Below are 14,390 nucleotides of genomic sequence, written 5' to 3'. Positions count from 1 at the left end.
AGTCCAGGGACTATGAAATATTCTAGTATGAAAACACCCATTTCGTTTACTGTATATTAAAACTAACATAGTTAGTTATTTTTAATAAAATGTAGGAAATACTACTACCTATGTTATTTTGTTTTGAATTTGGTAGGTATGGTAAATGAAAAAAATATGTAATAAATGTAATAAGATTCTTGGGAGGGTGGACATGAAATATTGGTTAAAGTTGGTTCTATATATCATTGTTCCCGGACTGGCATATGAAGCGTAAGACTAATCGCCTCACCTTCACATAACAGATGATCAAGATATGCTGCATTTGATGTTCTAATGCAGTGCCCATGCACCACCGTTATTGCAATTTTTATTAATGTTTGTTGGGTTTTAAAATTCTTCAATTCGATTTTAGGGCCAGATCGAGAAGGCAGGTCGGTCCAAGAGGAAGATCAGTCGAGGACCATTAGTCCTGGATGCCGGTGCCCTCGGAGACATCCCCGCTGTGTATGTGGTTCCCCAGCTAGCCCAGCATCAACTACCAGTCATCGGAGTCTACATTGATCCTCGTGTCCACACCGGATTCCGTTACAGAATCCGTCCTCTAGAGGTAAGATGATAAACTTTTCACCGCCAATTGCTCTAGATTTTAAGATTTCTCAATTCCGTGTTCATCCCCATTTTTTATCGTAAGGCAAAGCAGAAACTTTCAAGAGATTATTGACCATTTTACATTGAAGATTCCAAATTTAATCCTCTTAAAAATGACATATAATTAAATAGACACGTTACAAGCCCAAAAAATTGCATTTTAATTCGCCTTCTGTGCCTTCATTCTCTAACGGACTTTCATCGTGATCAATCAAGACATTACGCAAAAATATGCCATCACGTGTGATGAGAAAATGGTTTAGTTTCAATTACAACTGTCAAAAGCTGAACATATGAATCATTTTATTCATCAATAGGATTAATATTTTTAGTAATATTCTGATTAATAATTTTTCACAACAGCACATAAATAAATCACTGACAGCCAGTTTAGTTGCTATGGTAACGAGTTATATAAAAATGTGAACTAAGGAAATATGTACATCTCTTTCTCGAAATGTTTGCATGGGTATCTTGATTTGCCATCTCTTTATTTTAGATTGTTGTAGGCAACGGAATATTTGCTAAATATAAGATGCGGTTGGCAAGGCAATAAAGTGTCTAGTTGTTATACGTCAACGCTTATTCTGTCAATTGGAAATGCATTGTTTTGTAAAAATACATATTTCTATTCAGTTGACTATATAATGGCAAATTTTTATTAACATACCGTGTTTTTCATATTTCTCTGGTTAGTAAAATTACTCAGTAAATCTTAATTATGTAATCAATATTGTAAGTTTCTTCTCGATAGCTTTTAAGTGTTGTAAGCAGTTTATACAAATGCTTCGGTTGGTGAGATCATTCCTAGAAACATCTGATACCATCCTATCAGATATTTCAAGGTACCCAAGAATAATTGTAATAATAATTACTTTAGGGCTATTTGGTGAGTATTCTTTTAAGCTTACACCCAAATACACTTATTCAAACTCTTTTACATTTGTAGATATTATATTGTAGTTATTAAACTATGAATATCTCACAATTTTTAATTATCAAACTTATTCAAATGATTGCAGAAAATGGAAAAAACTCAATTTCTCACAAAATATAATTACATCGTAAAGAGTTTTAATAAGTCCTATTTGGTATTAAATTCGTGTCATTTGATATGGCCAAAAATAGCATAATTTTTTCAAAAGTGTTTGTCATCTATAATTGATCTGGGTTGGTTTATCGGTGATTCATTATTTTCAATCAACCACCATTGAACATTACATTCTGAGGTTGAATTAAAAACTGAAAAATATTATGTATTGCTTCAGTTGCATGCATTCCTGACATTTTGTTATGTTTGCTTACCATTCTTAAGCAGGTCACCATCAAACTGTATAACATGCATTATTTCTATCCATCACAAACATCACTATTGATCGCATGAGGACTGTGATACTCTCAACTGCAGATCGAAATGGAAAATGGACTTTTGATTGTTTCAATTATCGTTTAGTTGTTATATTCACACCAAAACAAGTGCTTTGGTGGTTTTCCGGAGTCAATGCATTTAAAATTGGATGAATTAAAACATAAAACATCTGTTTTTGTACAATTCATTTGAACATTCTTTGATGTTTAATCAGTTCTAGATTAAAGAATGACAGATGAATGTTTGTATTCTGATGTATCATTTCTACGAATCAAGTCAATCAATATTGTTTCGAATAATATTTATAGGTACAAATATCAGTTATTGAATGATATGAAGACATAATAAAGAAAGATATGTCAATAAACTTCTATGTAGTGAATGGATGAATGATCTTAAATTATAATTCTCATGTGACATGAATAAGTGTATTCCATACTAGGATTTTTTTTTGTGGAACGCAGATAGATCACTTAAATAATTCTGTTTCAGTTCTTTGAAACAACTAAAAGAATTATTTGTTATATCGGTTTTGGTACGGCGGCAATAGTGTTACAGGTTTTACATAAGTTTAGCAAAATGATTGCATTTCGGCAGGTGACTATATTGGCAAGGTTCAACCTCGCCCATAAAATGTATTTGTTTTGAATTCCAGTAAAAGCGTAAATAGGGCTGGAGGCCTTGGTCCATAAAGGACAATGTGAGTCGTTTTTTATTTTATTTTTATGCAATTGTATTTATTTTATACTATAAATAATATTGTATAAGTTATTCTACCCAATCAACCATTTTCCGAGAAAGCTCAAAAACTTATACATTTTAATTCAGTCATTTTCATTAATCACATTCATATTGCATTGCTCATTCATGTACCTTTATTTTATGTATTTATAATATTTATTCATCTATGTAAAGTCCGATATGTATGTTTTTATTTTATTTAGAGTATTGTATGTTTTAGACTATTAAATATATTTGGTTTAAACCTACCATATCAATGTTAAAAATTATGTATATCAGCTGATAATATTGTTTTGTGTATTATACTTCTAATCTCTACCATTTATTTGTATTTAAAATTATTCTATTGGCAGGATTCTCAGTAATTCAATAAAACAATCATATATCTGAGATACAAACAGTTTAAATATTTTGTAAATCCAAAACTTGAAACGAAATCTTATGCACTTTTATTTCAATACAGTGACTAAAGTAAAATTCTAATAAATATCTAGGACACTCTTTTCATTTTCGCATGATAATTAATATCTTGCCTGTATACTTTTTCACCCTTGAATTAAATTTTACTTCTCACCAACAATACTCTTGCACGACATGTGTATCAGATGAAACTAACGTGTTCTGAATGTTTTCAGGGATTGAGTGGCCCAGTAAGTTCTAAGAAGCCGAGAAGTCTCTTTAAGGATAAGGCCTTAACATTGCTGAGTATTGGACGCGGCTATGCTCGCCGCTTCACCTTCGAGCCAGTGGACTCTACCTTGAATGACAATGAGAATTATTTCTGGAGCGATTCCAGACCTGAGGGATTTGGGTTTGAGATTGAGGCAGTCTCTGTTGGAGACAAATTCACAGTATTTGATACGAACCACGAGGCTCAAGGAACATTGGAGGTGGTTCAATTGCAGGTTTGTTTTTGTTAATTTAAAAAAAGTTTAATATCCCTAGAAACATGTACCTTAAAGGATTAAGATTCTCAAATATTAATTAGTAAATTTGATATCTTATATCTTCAAATATGTCATTTTTTATGCTGCTTTTGAGGGTTCTTAATTTGTAGCCCATGAACGTCTCAGCTTTCAATTTTCGTTGTTTGAAAAATAATTGCTAGAACCTGAATAACTTGCGTATGTATTTCAATTTAGTGAAGTGAGCAGACTATTGCCTATTCTTTTGGTACACCTTTATCCCCTATCTTAGTTTTTTAATTTAAAAAATGCATTACAAAACTGGGTGATTGTTAATATGTATCGTCTTTTTTGTGTGATGCATTGTAGGTTCGATTTGTCTGACGTTTTTGCTACCTTTGCAGAAGTTATTTTCAGGGTAAACTATATGTTGTGTAGAAAAAAAACTATGTGTTTATATACTAGTAGTTTCTTCTGTGTCGTAGTTAGCAACAAATGTATGATTGATTATTCTATCCATACTAAAAGTTTATCAAATGTACATTTTTATTTACAGAAAGAGCAAATTGAACAGGAGCAGGTGATCAATAAGGATGGATCCATCGAGAAGAAAGTCAAAATCTACACGTTTTGTAAAGTAGAATGGTATGAAAAGAGTGGCGAAGCAAATGTAGTTCCTGTTACTGGAATTGCTATTGTGAAGAAATCCAGAGGAATGAAGGAAGCTGCTGTTATTAAAGTCATAAATGTTTCTATTGGAGTAAAGTCACACAAGAAGGGCTTCGAACTGAAACCCGGTGTCCAGTCGTGCTTGAGAAGAATCAACGTGTCTGGAGGGGCTATATCTGATATCCCTACAAAGTATACCATCGTTGGATTGGAGAATTATGAACTCCCTGTTGTTGGTAAGAATAATTTATATTACCAACTGTTTTACATCTATTCATTCCCCACTTGAGTGTTAAAGCAAACACAGTAAAAAAATTCTGTAGGTATTGTCAAATCAACAATGTTTGAATATATCCAAATGTTTGCAGACTGGCTGGATTTCCTCCCTAGGGAGTTATTCATATTTAAATCTATTGCAACAGAGAGGAGGTGCTCGACTTATGAATGTAAGGTTCCGGGATTGATTCCCAGTGTTTTTTCAAAAAACTGTTTTTTTTCAAGCCTGGGTATTCTGTACTGTAATTCACTAATGTAATTGAGCCTCCTGGCATGTTATGGTGCAAAAAAAATCACCCTTGAAATATTACATTGAACTTGGAACATTCAAAAATCAAATGCCTGCTGCAGTATAAGAACCCACAATGTTTAAATTTATTTCACATGATTATCCGCTGTTTTCTTAAAACGCAGGATCTAACGGGGTATACCGCCCCGTCACTTACTAAAAAGGGACGGGAATATACACATTAGTAAATTACGACCACAGTATTCTCCCCTTTCTCGTTAGCGCGCATCTGGTTCTTTGTTCCAACTGAATCTATGGTAGATCCAGCTCTGTGTCCGACTTACAAGGGTGCATACCACATTTGAATTAATGCTTGTTCATTTGCGTGAAAATTGCTTTATAAAAAGAAGAAAAGAATCTGCTACAATACAGATGAATTAATATTTTATTGCTTTTTTTTTACAATATGTACTGAATACGAAAAATAAAATCTTGTGTAGAAACATTTGTTGCCATTTTGTAAAAGGGTCTATATTAAAATCTCAATTTTTCTGACGATTTCTTTGTCCGGGTGGATAAGGAATACAGTTCTTTTATGTAAAATAAAACCAGAACCCTGGACAAGTATTTTCGACTCAATGACTACTCTCAAGTAAAAAAAAACAATTACCATGCTTGAGGTCCTAAGTTCGATTCCTGACAGGGTGAATGGGCAATGAACCGGGTAGTGGGTCTGTGGCCAGTGTTGCGGACTCTCGTATCAGAGATCCGAGGTTCAAACCCCATTCTACCATTACTAGATTTCCATTTTCTAATAGCGAGTTATTAACAACACTTTGATGATGGTCACCAAAATGAAGATATTTTTTGCAAATCGTAAAAATGTGAATATTAATTTAATTAACTTTTTTTACATTGGCAGACTTATTACAAAATGAAATATGACAATGCATAAACATTCAACACACACGAATCTCGTCGTCAATTTTTTTTTGGGAAACATTTCTGTAAGCTGATTTCTGGAAATTTATGTGATTTAAATATACTGAAAGAGATCAGTTTGTATGTTCCCAATAATTATACTAAAGCGAGATCTCGTCACTGTTTTACGCACCCAGAAGCCATAGGGTATGCGAATCAGAATTCACCCATTAATAGGTCAATTCGCTTGCTCAATACGGCTTCTGCGGATAATATGGATATATTTTTCTGTACATACTGGCAGTTTAGCAGCCATTTGCTTTCTATTCATTAACTTCTACCTTGTATGTATTGTCAGCCATCATTACGTAATAGGTTAAACAACCCGTAAAGTAATGCAGACTACAAAATTGTCAAATATATAAAAGTAATGCTATTTTTTTTCTACACCCTTTTGCATGTACTTGCTACTCAGTATATATGTAAAGAGGTGTGGTGAAGGGTCTAGATATTTCAATGAATGAAAACAATGTTGTACCAGATGTGCGTGTGAATTGTCTGGAAATGATAGTAAATAAATCTTCATTACCATTTTTTTTTTAATGTGCATTAAACAATCACTCAATTTCATGCAAGGAAACCTGTCCACCATTATTCTTGTAGTACAGGTACTCTTTTTACAAGGTGTTTTGTGGTAACGTATCCTCAGTGTAAGATGCTGGTAATCCAATATATGTTTTGCTAATTATTCTTTTTTTTTTTTTTCAGGAACCTATGTCGATCCTCGCATCATCTCTGGTTTCCACTACCGAGTTCGTCCTGTGGGCTGGCGTCGCCATCTGTTCCAGGGTCGTTCCCTCCTCCTGCAGTCTGTTGGTATGGGCTATGGCAAGAGGCTGACCTTCCAGCCAGACACCCTGAACGATCCCGAGAACTACTTTTGGTCGGACTCACACACCGATGGTGTTGGTTTCGAACCGAGAGCTCTGCATGCTGGGATGAAGTTTGAAGTCACTGCAAACGGGGTAAATTGTTATTAAGTTGTATTTTAAGGTATAAGGGGGATACTTTATATTTATATGATTAAATGTAAAAGTAATGAATATATTCTAAAGATATTTCACAAAAAATTTTCAATGTAATTTTACCTGTACAAACCACCATTAAAAGTAACATTAAGAGATTTATTAAAATTGGTAAAAAATTTATGTTTTAATGATTTTATGTAGTCAGCCTATAAATTGATGTTTCCAAATATCCAAAAAAAGGTGTTTGAATGCAATAAATATATATTTTTTAGAGATTTAGAAATATTGCACTAAGAACCTGCTAGTAAATTGCATATTATAATGGATTTTTAATTTAGTTTCTCTGTATTTATTTTTGTGGAAAAAGTGTAGTAAAAAATGTTTACAGTTTAATTAGTTAAAGGGTTTAAACCATTTTATTGATTAAATTATAAAAAACTACATTTTTTAATGATTTAAAGAATTTTTACAATCTAAGAATTTTTTGCCGATAGGAACATCTCGGAGATGCCCAAATATTCCGCGCTGATTTGCCGCAAATTGAGCTGAAAACCGAGTTCATTACTCTTCCTGGAAAAACCAAAAAATCTGTCATCAAGTATATTCAAGTGGATGTAACTTGTCACATGAAGCTCGCAACTACCGGAGGTGGTTCTGTGGACTCGGAAGTCCACCTCATGAGAGTGTCTGGAGTTGCCATGGTACAGAAAGATCCGGAGAGCTCCAAAGCGAAGGTTGTCAGGGTTCACAATGTTGGTCTGGCGTCTCAGCTCAACCAACTGTTCGTGCAATCTCAAACTGAACTTACTTTCCATCCAATGCCCTGAGAAGTCTTCTTTCGTTTCAGCGAATGTATGAGAGAAGATGGAGCCCTTTTGGAACTAAGGCAGCGTCTTGAAGTAATGATATGTATTACATAATTTTTACTCCTCGTAGTTTTAAATTTAATTTGTGATAATTTTTTATCCAAAGATCACTTCATACTTGAAAACATGTGTACTCATTTTATTTGTAATTTTGAGGCATTCCAATCATCTTTTTGGTATAAAATTTTATTAAATTTTGTAAAGTTGTAGAACATGAAAGTATATTTAAGAAATATCTAATCTGAGCTTCATTCCTGGCCCCAAAGGCGAAAAATCAGATCTGATTTTGTTATTAATTTTTAAGATGCCTTCAAAATTATATTTTCCGATAAACTGTTAAAAAATATATTATAAGTAGATGTTTTTCCTGGAAAATTGTATGCGTACATGCTAGGAATGAGAAATGTATTTTTTATTAAATTTAGCTATCAAGCTATTGTTCTCTAGCAAGAATCTGATTGAAATATATACAATCAAAAATAAACTGATCATGTATTGTGATATTTTGAATATGAAAAATTATATGAGAATAAGTATTTCAGGGCACATTTGATATTACATGTACATGTGCCTCTTTCACATAATTTTGTATATTATAAAGTTCTGGTTTATCCTTTTGGTAGCTTAACTTTGTTCCTATTTCTTTGTCATTAAATACATAATATGTATTATAATATGTTCAAAAGTCTTCATATTTAATATGAAAATAAGGCTTTCACAAAAGGGTTATTGAAGACTTAAATGCATTTTATGATGGTATAAATTGATAAATGTATTTTCAGTATCATATTAAATAAATATATAGTACATATTTGAATGTTATTTAAGGAAGAATCAGTATTTAAAGCAAATTATTTATATATTGTTGTCCTTTGTATTCAATAAATTTATGTGATTCATATGTTTTGTGTTTTTATTTATTTAATTTCTCACGTGCGACATCAGATTAAAAATAAATAAATTTAGAAATACACTAATATTGTTCACAAGACAAATAATTAAAATTAAGGTTACTATTCTAATAAAAAAAATATCAAGTTACTCTGATTTGAATATTCTGTTCAAATAAGTAAAAGTTTATTTAGAGGTAAATAAAATTACTATCAATAAAAAAAAAAACAGAACAGTATTGTCAATATGTACATGTAGAATAAATGTAGAATTCAACATTAACCTTTAATCAAAGCATCAGTTAGTTATATATCGGTGCGCAATGAGCTAACAGTTTTTTTTGGTATGTATGTATGCCATTTTTTTAAGTCATAAATATCGGTGTCAGAAAATGAGAAAAAAACTGTTGTTGTAGAGTGGGGTTTGAACCTTGGACCTCCTGGATCCAGAATCTGTTTCAGTACCCACGGGACCACAACCCATGTCTTTGGCTGATTTAGGTGGCCACTTTACCCATCATGTAACAATCAACATTCTGCCATATTTATCATATTATTTTACCTCTTAATTTTTCGTGACGTAGAGAGCTAAAATCTTTATTGATGTCTGAGAAATTCACCCGAATTATTTACCTACCCAGCCACAACGCCTAAAAAACATTTTTATTTTTTGTTCATTCTTTTTTGTCTATGTGCAGTTTCACAAAACATATTTCTCAATCTACCTATCAAACAATATCATTTTCAAAAGTTTTAAAAAATAGCACACAGATGTCGCTATCAAGTTTGTCACAAGATGGCGCTACAAGATATTCGGTTTACGAATAGCCGCCAAATTGAAATCTGTGTTTTATTTTATTATTTATTCGGATAACCAACAGCAATATTTATTTGTATTTAAAACAAAACAAATTACAAATTAGCCAATAACAGGTTTTCACAAGTAGCATCAAAGTAAGTTTAACAATATTCTCAAACATACAATTAATGAACATGCAGTAATCTAATGTTAATCCAAAAAATAGAAAATATACATCGAATTATTTCGAAAGCAAATTTTTCCCATAGAGAATATGAAGAAAAAGGTGCTCTGCAAATTGTAGAAATCAGGCGCAATGTTGAAAGTGACAATCTAATTTAATACCTGTCGTACTGGCGTATCACACCTCGTGTCCCGCGTCATGCGTTGATTACAAATGACTATTCATTAGGTTTACCAACTACCTACCATTTAAAAATAATAATACGTATCATGCAACAATAAAAATAACCATGTTAGAAGCTCGCTTCTATGGGTTTTATCATTTCTATTGCATACAAAAATCTATAATGAACTATCTTAATAATGTAAGTACCTAGTTCATAATATGTACTGTTTCAAAAGTACCATTTTAACCCCCTGGTACTTTTTACGGAAGTGAAAACATTTTATGAATATTTTTTTGTGTGAATTTAAAAAGAAAATGATTCGTAAGAATAAAAAAAGTCATTGAAAAAAAAAGAATATATTGAAAATGTTCATTTATAGTCGTCATCATAATTATTAGTCGTACATTTTTTATTAACGAAATTATATACATAGATATTGTGTATTTTACAGTTTTTATTAAATAATAATATCATTTACTGATTTCCAAAATACTTTCAAATACCCGGGAAGTAAGAAAAATCAATAGGTATGAATTAAAAGTACCGAGAAACGGTTGGACATTCTTTTAAACATGCATAATTTAAATTTATTTATACTTTTAGGGTGGTTAATATTTGGAATGTATAACATATTGCTACTTATTTTGATGAAGGTATTATAATTTAACTGTTATCTTCGTAAAGGTTTAATTTTTTATACTGATGTTTTTCCATGTTTTTATTAATTATTATTGTACAAATCTATTTTATTAAAAAAATAACAGTTGTTATGAAGGAACGTTTATATGAATTTTCATTATTTATCGTAATATTATGTTCTGAATTATTTTAAGCATTTAAATAAAAAGACTAATTAGATATTATACAATTTTATTTTGTTTTTAACTAATATTGATTATTTTGTTTTGAATATTTGATTCATATTTTTGCTTAAAAACATTACTGATTTTTTGTCATTATTTTTTTACTATTACTTATACAATTTTGTCATGTTTTAAACTACTATTGGTATATATATATTTTTATTATTGATAATCATAAATTTCAAAGTTTCGTAAAAAAAATATACTAATGATATTTTTTTATTATTTATTAATTTTATTTTGATTCTTAGTTCTGTCTTAATTTAACATTGATATTTATAACTGTTCTATTTAACATGAGAATTTGTTAGTTTTTTTTCTATTAATTGTATATTTTTACTAATAATTCATTTAAATATAGTTTTTTAATTTTTGAAATAATATTTTTTTATAATTTAAGATATGTGTATATTTTAGACATTATTGTTTGTGGTTGTTATTCAAAATATCCGATTTACAAGTTTTATGTAAAACATGCCAGCTCAACACCTAAAGAGCTGAAATTTCAACCCGATGCAATTGTTTTTTTTTGTATTTGAATAAGTAAATAAAAAAAAGTTCATTTATTTGTATCGTAGCAAAGCGCACGATAGCGTATTTTCCAAGTAACTGTCACAGGACGACTGACCGCTGAACGAATGGTACGAGGTGCGACAGAAATGTTCGTTTCGTACTTCACCGAGTATAGAACGAACTTACCTCGCACTCCGACTCTCGACTCACGCGCGCTCATCGTCCAACTTCTCCGATCTCAATTCGTTCTCCGACCGGCAGATCGTAGTGACGTGCGCTGCGATGACGCGAAACCCGAATCTAAAAAATACGATTTATGAATAAAATGAAGACGACCGTGATAAAAGATTGATTAGTGATCGTTCTCAATAAAAGTTGTATTTATTCAGTGAAAATGTTCGCCCAACGGCGTGGTGTGTTATTTGTGACATGTTTTATCTGTGTTTTTCAACTATCGATAACATTTAATTTGGAGACGAGGATCCCAGTGATAAAACGAGGGAAAAATGGATCGCACTTCGGATATTCTGTTGCAGAGCATCAGACGATATACGAGAACGAATCTGCGATAAGCTGGTACGTTTTTATTGGCTATTGTACATTTTTAGGTTTTATCGACACCGGTACCCACTCGGTGTAAACAAAAGGCCTTCAAATAATAATCGGATACCTGCGCTCACAGCTCGTAACTCTACAGGTGTTTGTTACCGATTTACCTAAAATCTAAACCTGTGTAAACAGTCGACTAGCGCGTTTGTTTTATTAAATAACAAATACGGAATAATACAAAGTTCTGAGGTTAGAGTACTAGTTCTTATCTTTTAGTTTTACTATCAATGTAGGACTGTGATAAATATTACGTAAATTCACCTATATAATTCGATTTATCAGTATTCTGTTAGATTGTGCAATGTACATGTACAATGTATGTATGCCGCAGTACCTACACACTACTTGTGGGCGTTTGGCAGATTTTCATGAAGAGTTGCGCAATTGTTTTGAGAATATAAACAACCACATGGCACTAAACATTTTACTTGTCGGCGTTTGTATAGTAATTATGCTAGTACCGACTACCGACCTGGTTACGCGTAGGAACTTATATGTTCACATTATTGGAAATACTGAATTACTTTGTTCTGTTAATTAACGTATTTATGTATAATATCCCCTATGATATGCAATGAACGTAAATACGCAAAATTTACAATAATAATAAAGCAAATATAGAATATGCTCCTAAGTAAAAATATTTTAATATACTCGTAAAAAAATTAACTCGGATATAATGTAGGAACTTTTAAGGGATTGAAAAATTATAAATAATACATATCGACGGTGAAAAGGCAAAATCTCCTCAGCGACATGTAGCCAATTTTACAGAAGAGTCAATAAAAGTGATTAATATATATTTTTATTATTTAAATTACGTAGGAATCGCGCATTTTATAAATAAATAAAAAAAACAGAAAAACTTTAATTGGATTTTTTGTAAAGTTGCTACATGTCGCTTAGTAAATTTTGCCTTTCCACTGTCGCGCGTCGTGTCGATGTATCCATACAATATCGAATATTGTAATAAATAAATGAAAAGAAGATAATAAACGTAATAATCATTATCATTTCCCTATCCGTACCTAGTGGTGCATAGAGCACTGAACTGGTAATGTAGCGAATCTGGAGCATTTTTGTTATATAGAATATAGAATGTAAGGTGATCAGTCTTAGGCTTCATGCGCCAGTCCAGGGACGATGGAATATTCATCTTATTTTTGACAAAAATCACAAAATGAGTTAAAATTCTACAAGATATTTCAAACCATTTGGCATATTATATCATATTATGGCATGATCAGTAAAATAAAGATTTCAGCAAAAAAAACGAAAAAATGTTTTTTAAGCAATAATAAAATATTAAGAGAATTATAAGCGGAAACTCAATGTAGATGTGACACACAGGTTTTATGTTTTTTTTAAATGTTTTATTTATTGAAGTTTCGTTCATACATAATTATTGATATAATAACATTTCTACCTCTCTAATAGAGTGAAAACTCGTGTTTATAGATAGAGTTCGTTTTACATTATTTATATATATATATATATTTTCCCATTATAAACAAAGATTAACAATAAAATAATGTGACCTCACTGGGATTACCCATGCCGAGGACACTTTACAATATACTTTTTAAAAATATTTTTACATGTGAGAATAAACAAAGAAGACTTAATATACAGAGATACTCAACAAAACGTTCAGAAATTTTTAAACACTACGTATTTAAGTTTATATTTAATTTGTTTATTTTATTAGGTAAACAAACAGTATGTACACAAATATTGCCAATTTCTTTGTATTTTAGTGTAAGACACTCATGCACACACCAAAAAAAATGTTTACACTTTATACAATAATTTAAATTATGTTCAATATAATAAATGTAAAAGAAACGAAATGAAAAAATATGTATAAAATAATAATGTTAAATATCTGGTTCTCTCTAAATTTCCATAATTTTTGACCTAAATTTACATACAGTGTCACAAAAAATATCAGCTTCTGTAAATATATTTTTATATTGGTCGCATATTCTAGGTATTGTAGATTGTTTAAAATAGTTTGTTGACGCGTTTTCTGTGTAAAACAGAAGATTTTGTCTTGTCGGTCTAGATGGCACGCGGAATGGAAGTCTTTCAAGTAGGTTAGGAGAATAAATTTTAGTGTTTATTAATTTGAATAAAAATAACTGGTCTAACATTATTCTTCGATTTTTAAGAGAGTTTATTCCATGATTCTGCATACTTTCAGCATGGTTAAAGAATGTATGTACACCTTTACTATTTATATTATAAAACATACAATAAAATAATAAAAACATAATATAAACTATATATTATACCCGAATATACATAATATTTTATTTACTTATCATTTTACTACACTACTAAAAGATACACAATTTTATACTGGATGGAGTGGAGTTCAGGGCAGCTATTCTAAACGCTCTCGCGGCCGTAGACAATGCTTTTATTTCGCGTGTTTAAATACAAAATACACCAGATAAAAATGTTTTCTACGGCCGCGAGAGCGTTCGGAATAGCAGCGCAGGATACGGTAGGTTTCGTGTGTTTTTAAAATTTAGATTGAAATGTTTTAATTTTTGCCAAAGAAAAAACTAAACGTATGACTGACCATTTTACCTTAATGTAACAAAAAAAATTATCAAGATATACGGCGATTGGTGTACCAATGCAGTGCTCTATGCACCACCAGGGGAGGAAAGGGATTGATGATGATGATGATTTGCTATTGATTTTAAGATTTCTGGAAGATTATT

The 14,390-nt window shown here is 31.1% G+C and overlaps 2 protein-coding genes across 3 annotated transcripts in view; both read left to right on the top strand.

The window, feature by feature from the left end:
• Positions 1-8,535, top strand: part of LOC148282416 (uncharacterized) — a 35,036-nt gene extending 26,501 nt beyond the window's left edge. Inside the window, exons 4-8 of the mRNA XM_088225107.1 lie at positions 395-589; positions 3,376-3,645; positions 4,202-4,550; positions 6,509-6,765; positions 7,263-8,535. Coding sequence (XP_088081233.1) covers positions 395-589; positions 3,376-3,645; positions 4,202-4,550; positions 6,509-6,765; positions 7,263-7,595 — 1,404 coding nt within the window. The 3' untranslated portion in view covers positions 7,596-8,535. The remainder of the gene's footprint in view (positions 1-394; positions 590-3,375; positions 3,646-4,201; positions 4,551-6,508; positions 6,766-7,262) is intronic.
• A 2,615-nt stretch (positions 8,536-11,150) lies between these two features.
• The window catches only part of mew (multiple edematous wings), a 221,931-nt gene continuing 218,691 nt past the window's right edge, over positions 11,151-14,390 (top strand). For both annotated transcript variants that reach the window (XM_088225105.1, XM_088225104.1), the window contains exon 1: positions 11,151-11,625. In XM_088225105.1, the coding sequence (XP_088081231.1) occupies positions 11,444-11,625 (182 nt within the window). In that variant the 5' untranslated portion in view covers positions 11,151-11,443. The remainder of the gene's footprint in view (positions 11,626-14,390) is intronic.

This window comes from Micrasema longulum, unplaced genomic scaffold, assembly GCF_059751315.1.
Source record: "Micrasema longulum isolate JH-2025_06_02 unplaced genomic scaffold, ASM5975131v1 h1tg000331l, whole genome shotgun sequence".
Classification (NCBI taxonomy): domain Eukaryota; kingdom Metazoa; phylum Arthropoda; class Insecta; order Trichoptera; family Brachycentridae; genus Micrasema; species Micrasema longulum.
This window is presented reverse-complemented; position numbering and strand designations above follow the sequence as displayed.